Below are 9622 nucleotides of genomic sequence, written 5' to 3'. Positions count from 1 at the left end.
CGGAATATAAGGAAAATTGGTTTAAACGTTGGTTTCTTGTATATTCTCAAAAGTATATATGAAGGCGATAGTAAAGCTTTGAGTTAAAATACATGAAAATATTGCTACTTTTTTATAAGGGCTCATTGTATGAAATAAACTACTAAATTTTAAAATAAGAAGAGGATGTTATTCAACATGTAGTCATGCTGAGTTTTGAGAATGCGTATACGTAATAGGCAACCAATGCATGCAGTAAGGACAAGTCAGATTTTGAGCGAGTTCAACGTATGCGATTATTTACTCACACATGAACTGATGTGTGGTTAGTTAAAACCAGAAGCAAATTTGTTTTCTTCTTTGCACTTTGCATTGCCTTCTCAAATATTGAAAGACTTCACGCGCATATCTCTGTCTTGCATCCAAAATACAGAAGCATTAGATAGAATACCTGTGCTTAATTGTTTCACTATCATACCGTATATTTCAAATATATTTGTAAAGACGTTGATGAACGAGACCATACCAGCACTTCTAATATTTTATAACATCTTTTTACATATTCCTTAGTATTTTTTTTTAATCACAGATCCAAATACCAAAACTTTTATGTAATTTAACAAAGCACTAAAAAAATTACGAGTTCGTAGTTGAGCATAATAAATGAATTCGACCACAAAAAACTACGCTCCATATACCTGTAACTGATATCAGGGGTTTCGAATATCCGGTGGACTTTACTCCATATATGTATATGTAGGGTACCTCAGTGAAACCCTGGGAAAATTTTTTTATATTCCTGGCTTTGTTTCCTGCAAGTTACAAGAGTATAAAATGTTCGGTAGCACCCGAACATATCCGTTCCTTACTTGTTTTACTTTTATTTGCGTTCACGGTTTAGTTTCACACCTACGGCTGCACGTATTACCAATATTTTCTTCAACACTGTAGTGTCAGCAAATGTTATTAATTTCTGCAGGGTACTTAAGAATACAAAATTTGAAACATCTGTATACATACGACTACACACACACTATGATGTTAAGTAGGCGTTCGAGAATTTTGTGTTGATTGTTAAAATTGAAAATAAATGCAGTGCACATGCACTGCTGACCTAAACTGCGACAGTCTGTCTGTCATGGCTCGGAGCGGTCGGCAAACTCGTGCCAAATCTGACATGATGATTGAGACGAAGGCATAGCAGACTAAGGAGAGAGGTAGGGAAACAAGTGCATGTCTGCAACTGTCTGAGGTCTGAGGTTGTACATCCAGGTAAAGTGATGTCTAAAAGCAACACAACACAAAACATAATGGATTTCGATTGGCTGAATGTCTTGCTGGCTGTGAGCACATATTCACTAACATGCATATGTCGTTAGTAATGCTTTCAAATAGCCCATATATGGAGCGGCCAAGACAGACAGATAGACAGGTAGAGGAAATCAAATACGTAATTTTACACACACTCTTCATATGATCGAAACCGAGTCACAGTGGACGATCTTTTCAGATTCATGGATTCAAAAATATATTTTTGATTAAACTACTATATAATCGATATTAGCCCTAAAGTATCGATTATATAGTAGTTTAATCAAAAATATATTTTTGAATCCATGAATCTGCAGTATAGCCAATAACTGATGAATCAGTGTTGTTCCATTATTTTTATGTAATATTTGTGAGCATATGTATTCATTTACATATATAAATATTTAATTCTTCATATTCTATATTTTTCAAATGCTAGCTTTGCTAAATAACAATTTAATTCAGATTTTTGGATGACGATTCTGATCAAACGCTTTATTAATAAAATACATGGTTGTATCGAGTATTTATGGACTTAAACACAGTGGCGCTCAATTGTTGTTTATTGTTGTCTGCCGTTCGGCTGCATTTTTCAACAGAGCTCAAATAGTCGGTCATTAAGTCAGACATACGAAATCAGGTAGCCCTTGTTTAGCCTTTTATTGCCCGTTCGGAACGCTGTTGCCGAGTATGCTCAGACGATGCGTTAAACAAGGCATTCAATTTTATTTAAATTGCAACGGCAGCTGCGAAGCAGAGGAATAACGCCTGCATTTCACCAGTTGCGCTTTGGTGTTTAGAGTCCAATTTGCAATGCATGCTTCACTCAGGGCGTTTCGTACAGAATGCTATTGGCGAGTGAGTAATTATATACCATATGTCTGGGTATGGCGCGAAATTGTGTTTGTATTTTTTTTCTACTAACCTCTTTAAATTTTTATCGATGCACTTTTCGTCCAGTGATGCAGAGAATTTCAAGGTCCAAATCAAAGGTGCACGAAAGTTTTTTTTTTCAAATAATATGAAATTTAATACTTGTACCAAAAACTCACATATGCATATTAGTGAGTATGTTTACCTTTATCACAATCGAACGTTTAAACTCTTATATATTGCATGTGGTAATATGGCCTATCAAAGTCACCAATTGTTACGTTTCCAATAAGTTAGATAATACTAATCCAATTCTTCTTTTCTGAAAAAATAATTAATTTTATTTTTGCATGAACTAACCAAATGACGGAAAATTAAAGCACACTTTTCTGCAAAAAAGAACTAAAAAGCAAAAACCATATAAAGGGGCATTCTTAACGCATGTTTTCTTAACCAGTGATTGTTCACACAAAGATGAGAAAATCAAAACACAATAAAGTTGCTAACAAAACAAGAAGAAACGTTTATTTCGGCTCCACTGAAGCTATAATACCATTCACAAATGCAACGATTTCTTAGATGAACCGATGAGCCGATCGTTCGGTTTGTATGGCAGCTGTATGCTATAGTGATCCGACCTGAAAAAATTCCTTAAAGATTGCATTATTTCTTTAGTAATAATCCATGTCAAATTTCGTGAAGATATCTCGTCAAATGAAAAAGTTTTACATGCAAACAATTGCTTCCGAATGTTCAGTTTGTATAACAGCTATATGCTATGGTGGTCAGATATCGGCTTATTGTTGAGAAAAGAACAGGTGAAAGTTTTCAGAATGATATCTCAAAAACTGAGGGACTAGATCGATATATACAGACAGACATGTCTAAATCGTCTAAGCTCACCATCCTGATCATTAAGCCAACAAAACTAAAAAAAAACTTCACTAATTACAGAGCAATGACTTCTTTGAAGCTCTATATTATTATGTTTTGCAGCTTTTATACTTAACTATTATATTATGAAAATAATTGAACTATTGACATAACTACATATTAACAATGTCTCTTTCAAAACAATCCTAATCTTATCATGTATTTCTAAATACCTTCAGTCTAATCTTAGTATCTATAATTTATATATTCTTATAAATTATGCAGTAAGGCTTTAAGTGAATGAAAATAATAGCCTTCAAAGCTATAAATACATATAACTATAGTCTTTTGAGCCTTAGTAAATTTATCACTCCTTTCGAATTGCAGTCTAATGACATTATTGACTATAAAGCTAATGTTTAATTATAGTAACTATGTATATTATAATTGAAAAGAGTAAGGTAGGTAGGTAGGTAGGAGTGCAGCCCTATCGGGCTCGGTGGAAATCCATTCAAGGTTTGTTGCTTGGTGGATTCCGAGTGTTTTGTGTCGGATCTGAGCTGGGCATTCGCAGAGAAAGTGGAAGATTGTTTCCTTGTTCCCTGCTACTCCGCAGCCACGGCAGATGTCGTTGTAGGGCATACCCATTTTGGACGCATGTTCCCCAAATGGCCAGTGCCCTGTTGTAGAAGCTGTTATTCTGTAAATACTTTTATTGACCTATTTAATAAGTCATTGGTTCTTTTATTGTCATATGTTGGCCATAATTGTTTAGTTATGACGCATTTTTTAATGTTTTTCCACCTGTTGTTTGCAATTTGTTGGAATTGTCTATTGATATCTCCTTTTATCGATCCTCGCCTCGGATTTATTGAGGAAGGCTCCTGCCTATGCCAACTCGTCTGCTTTTTCGTTACCGAAAATGTTCCTGTGGCCGGGAACCCAGATCAAGTTTAGTTGGAGCTTGTCTTTTATTGAGCTTAGTGCTCTCTTGCAGTTGTGAACTATACTGGAATTTGTCATGGGTGAAGACAATGCCAGTAGGGCCGCCTGGCTATCCGTAAATATAGTTACTTTATGTATATTCCCGTGGTTTTCTAATAGAACTTCGCAGGCTTTTTCTATGCCTAGTACTTCTGCTTGGAAGATGCTAGCCGGCTCGGCTCGGCTAAAAAGAGAAAATTCTTATAAATAGACTTACAGTCCATCGGCTAACCTTCAGCTATTTAATCGCGACAATGGCTATTCTCAACAAGTCATAAAGATATTTTATCTTCGGAGCCTAAGCAGGTATAGTTGGAGCATCTTTTAAAATTTTAGTTCGAGCAGAACTAGGACACCCGGAGCCTTAATTGGAGACGATAAAATTTATAATGTAATTGTAACAGTTCATGTTTTGGTAATAATTTTTTTTCATAGTTATACCTGTTATAATTGGTGGATTCGGAAATTGACTTGTTCCCTTAATACTGGGTGCTTCCGACATAGCTTTCCCACGAATAAACAATACAAGATTTTAATTATTACCTCCTTTTCTTACACCACTATTAGTGAGAAGTATAGTGGAAAACGGGGTTGGTACAGGTTGAACTGTTTATCCACCACTATCATCTGTTATGCTCACGGAGGACCATCAATTGACTTGGCTATGTTTCCACTTCACCTAGCTGGAATTTCTTCAATTCGAGGAGCTGTAAATCTCATTATACTTCATTTTTCATATTCGCTCAACATGAATTTCATTTGACCGAATACCTCTTTTCGTTTGAGCAGTGGTATTAACAGCTCAATTACTTTTACTGTCATTACCAGTGCTGGCTGGAGCAATTACTATACTATTAACAGATCGAAATTAAAAACCTTCTTTATACTGCAGGAGGTGGAGATCCTATTCTTTACCAACATTTATTTTGATTCTTTGGACATCCAGAAGTTTATGTTTTAATTATACCAGAATTCGGAATAATTCCTCATATTATTTGTCAAGAATCAGGTGAGAAGGAAACTTTCGGATCTTTAGAAATAATTTATGCTATAATATCAATTGGACTTCTAGGATTTATTGTACGAGACCACCATATATTCACAGTAGGAATAGATGTGGATACTCGAGCATATTTCTCTTCATCTACAATAATTATTGCTGTACCTACAGTTATTAAAATTTTTAGTTGACTAGCTACATTACACGGTACACAATTAAACTATTCACCAGCCATATTATGAGCCCTAGGGTTTGTATTCCTATTTACAGTAGGAGGATTAACAGGAGTAGTTCTTGCCAATTCATCTGTAGATATTATTCTTCATGACACATATTACGTAGTAGCTCATTTCCACTATGTGTGTGAGCAGTATTCGCTATTTGTTCACTGATACCCATTATTCACAGGATAAGTCTTAAGTCCTAAATGATTAAATAGTCAATTGATTATTATATTTATTGGTGTAAATCTATCCTTCTTCCCACAACACTTTTGGGATTAGCAGGTATACCTCGATGGTATTCAGACTATCCAGTTGCTTACATAACATGAAACGTAGTCTCTGCAATTGGTTCATCTATTTCTTTACTAGCAATCTTAGTCTTCTAATTCATCATCTTAGAAAGTTTGGTAACACAACGACAAGTTGTTTACCCTATACAACTTAGTTCTTCAATTGAATGACTTCAAAATACTTCTCCACCTGAACATACTTATTCAGAACAACCTCTTTTGATTAATTATCTAATTTGGCAGATTAGTGCAATGGATTTAAGACCCATATATAAAGTATTTTACTTTTTTTAGAAACTAATGACAACATGAGCTGCCCTTGGCCTTCAAGACAGAGCCTCTCCTCTTATAGAACAACCTTCATGATCACGCTTTAATAATTTTAGTAATAATTACAACACCAGATGGTTGCTTAATATTTATATTATTCATTAATTCATACACAAACCGAAACCTTTTACATGGTCAAACTATTAAAATAATTTGAACAATTCTTCCAGCAATTGTTCTACTATTTATAGCCTTCCCCACTCTTCGGTTACTCTTCCTGATATTCCTGACAAATATACAGTGTGTTTAGAATAACTAACAGGCCTTATGTACCTGCCCTTAACTACAAGAAGGAACTGAGCTAACTAGAGGACAAGCTCCACCTAGACTTGATCCAGGTTCTTGGCCACAGGAACATTTTCGGCAACGAAAAAGCAGACGAGTTTGCAAAGGCAGAAGCTTTTCTAAACGAATACGAGGCAGAGTTAACGCCAAGCTCGCTAGGATCGATCAGCGGAGAGCGCAATATACAATTTCAAAAACTAGCAAATAACAAATATACAAAAAATGCAATATAACTAAATAGATATGGCCAAAATATGACAAGACAAGAACTAACGACTTATTAAATTGGTTCAGGATAAGATCTTCAGACTAACTGCTAGCATAATAGGGCATTGGCCATTTGAAGAACATGCGTCCAAAATGGGTATGCCCTATAATAGCATCTGACGAGGCTGCGAACTAGTAGGAAATAAAGAAACAATTTTCCACTTTCTCTGGGAATGCCCAGCCCTATCACAGATCCGACACAGAAAACTTAGATTCCATCAAGCATCAAACTTGATCTTAGCTCTTCCTTACTTGTTTTAACATGATTTTGTAAAAAAATCATGCTGACATTTTGTTTTGGTATAAGGGTTTGTTCCCAAAGTTCATTTGTTATCTTCTTGATATTGTCGAATATAATTTTTTTGGACGACCGTTAGTCTTTTGTTGGGCTAAATAGTTACATTGTTAATTTTTTTTTGATGTTCACATTTGTGTAACTTAAGAGATATTTTTGAATACTCCTGAAACTATATTCCTCCCATTGTAGGTTTATACAATGATTCCTCCTTAATGTTGGACTCAAGCGTATCAAAACAACGTAGTAAGCAACTTCAGCAAGCCTATAATTTGTAGGTAGTATATTTGAAGACATCAAAAAAATTGCTTATAATATATAAAGAAAAGAAAATTGAATATAATAATTCCTAGCGGCAGTTTCACGACGTCATGTGCGAGAACTACAAATTATGTCTACAGCCTGCAGAGAAGATCTCGAATAGACCATTTACACGCCTACTTTTGGACTGTTGGCAACGAGAATATGACAAACGCCCTTATCGGAATTTCCGCTTCAATCTTCTTGAATTTGAAGAACGCTTGCGTCGAAAATTCCATTCAGTGTATGATTTTTTGGTAATTGTTAGCTTTCTAAAAAAGAGAGCCCTCTGCACAGTGCGACTTACAGGAATTCATTTGCTACCTTATGAACACGATGTACTGCAGAGTTTTATCGAAAGCCTCGTAACGGTTCGTCACATTGAATTGCGTCTAATGCAGTTACCGACAAGATTTTTTGAGCTGTTGGGAGATAGAGCTGTACATATGAATGTCAGAGAACTAATTTTAGAAGGTTTGTTAAGACAAAGTCTTTATGATGTTTTTACATACATTTTACATATACTATACATATATACGAAAAAAGGTACAATTTTGACTGATAAAGATATAGAGGCTCTTCATAAATTCATTATTGAATCGAAAATTCTTCGACATTTGAACGTTTCCAATTGCAGTGTGACCCAATATAACTTTCCTTTACTAGCTGATGCCATTCATAAGTCCAATTCTATGCGAAGTTTCGTATGTAATCGGCTAATCGGCAAACGAGTTACTTTGGACACATTTAAGATTGCACATATAGTATCCTCATTAATCTGGCAGAACAAGTTGAATGAACTGGAAATGCAAAATTGTGAATTTCAATCTCGCGATATGGAAGTAATAAGCGAGTACTTGGAAACGTCAAAGAGCTCAATGCAAAAACTAAATTTCGCTTACAATTGCATTGGATGTGATGGAACTGAATATATTTTTCGTGCCATAGTCCTTAGCAATACTTTAACCCATTTAAATATTGGTGGTAATAAGTTGGGAACTAATGGAGGTCGGACGGTGGCTAAGTATCTTAGCTCTTGTTATTTGCTTATCTATCTTAACATTACATGGAATCAAATTTCTTCCGATGCTATGAATTTAATTTTAACAACAATTAAAAAACCTATTAAACTACATAGGATTGAAATTATTGGAAATCAATTTGATGGCAAATCCGCTAGCATTTTACGGCGCCTGCTCGATGCGGGTGTTTTACCTCAAGAGGGAATCGATGTAGTACCTGTTTATGACGATAGTATAGCTGACTATCGTGTCACGCGATACGATTAAACATTGCGTATACATACTTACATATATACAAACGTGTGTGCATAAATTAAACATTTAACTGATATAAAAACATACTGAGCGAAATTGTAGTATAATAAATGTTTTTTGATTTTTTAACTAGATTTCTTAATCAGCACATTGGCTGGCCGATTATCGGTTTTGCAATGCATTTTTCGCCATATGTTGGTTAGACTAATTCGAAGAGGTACAAACGATAATATATATGTACATATATGTAGTCCTTTGTGAGGCCATAGAAAAGAATAACTCCTGTGTTCGAACTTATAAATTAACAAAACGCTTCCCGCCAGTTCGGTGGGATGTCTGAAGGTATGCGCCCCCAAGTGATTAAGTCCTGACCTCCCTAACGCAAGACAGCCAAGAAGGAAGTGTTGAGTTGTTTCCAGCTAATCTTTTTCCTTACAGCTTCTGCAGATGCCGTCTGGTAAGATTCCCAGCCTTACTGCGTGTTACAAGGGCAATGGCGTGTTACAAGCCCCAAAAATAGGGAAAGGCTGCCTTACTGAGGGCAAAAAGATCACTAGATCTCATGCGAACGATCTTGGGACAAAAGACTTTTTCAACACCGTGTGTAAAAAGATTAGCAGTAAAAGATTAGGATACGGTGCCTCGGGGCCTAGGGTGCCTCTTCTTGCTAGCTCATCTTTCCTGCGATTCCGCTGTGGTCTGGCACTCATATCATTCTTATCACAAAGGCACTCGATGCTATTGATAGCGAGGTTAGGTCCTGGATCAGCTCTGAATTCTCTCATTGTTAATGAATTCAAGGCTGGAATCGCCGCTCTGCTATCTGAGTCGATGGTCACTCCTCTGAAGGAGGCTGCACTCCGGAGTAGTAAATCTACTGTTACCTTAATGGCTCCAATCTCGGCCTGGAAGACACTGCAATACCTAGGAAGTTGGAGAAACTGGAGTTGATGGAGAGCTCCTGACAATAGACCCCTCCACCTTTGACCCATTCGTGAAGAAGCTCCCTGTCCCTTTTCTACAACGGCTTCTTCCCACCCACAACTCCCTAGGTAAATGGGTAGAGAAGGAGCCGTCAGAGTTCTGTTTAGCGACTCCATGTTCCAAGTGATTAGACCCGTGCTTTTTTAGGAATTCAGCAGCCTGTTGTGTAGACTGTTATTACTTTTATGATAATATACCTTTTGAATAATTAGTTATTTAATAAATAATAATTAAACATTATCCTCAATCTTTAAATTTTTCTAGTACTTATGTACATATTAATAATAAAAATAACATGAAATATCAAAAACTTGCAACTGTTTTTATTGAAAATTAAAAAAAGTTATTAA

The 9622-nt window shown here is 35.8% G+C and overlaps 1 protein-coding gene and 1 pseudogene across 1 annotated transcript; both read left to right on the top strand.

Annotated features, from left to right (window-relative positions):
* Positions 1-4269: 4269 nt before the first annotated feature.
* Positions 4270-5828, top strand: LOC120770063 (annotated as a pseudogene).
* A 1174-nt stretch (positions 5829-7002) lies between these two features.
* On the top strand, positions 7003-8300 carry LOC120772927 (protein NLRC3). The gene is made up of 2 exons (XM_040101827.1): positions 7003-7485; positions 7558-8300. The coding sequence occupies exons 1-2, from the start codon at positions 7083-7085 to the stop codon at positions 8298-8300; spliced, it is 1146 nt and encodes a 381-aa protein (XP_039957761.1). The 5' UTR covers positions 7003-7082.
* Positions 8301-9622: the final 1322 nt, after the last annotated feature.

The sequence above is a fragment of the Bactrocera tryoni genome, chromosome 3, assembly GCF_016617805.1.
Source record: "Bactrocera tryoni isolate S06 chromosome 3, CSIRO_BtryS06_freeze2, whole genome shotgun sequence".
Classification (NCBI taxonomy): Eukaryota; Metazoa; Arthropoda; class Insecta; order Diptera; family Tephritidae; genus Bactrocera; species Bactrocera tryoni.
The sequence above is the reverse complement of the archived record's forward strand: the minus strand, read 5'-3'. Positions and strand labels throughout refer to the sequence as shown.

Excerpts from the sequence above, each read along its gene's own strand:
- LOC120772927 (XM_040101827.1), top strand. The coding sequence starts at position 7,083 with ATGTGCGAGAACTACAAATTATGTCTACAGCCTGCAGAGAAGATCTCG. Across the intron at positions 7,486-7,557 it reads CAGAGAACTAATTTTAGAAG|GTACAATTTTGACTGATAAA; the intron begins GTTTGTTAAGAC and ends ATACGAAAAAAG.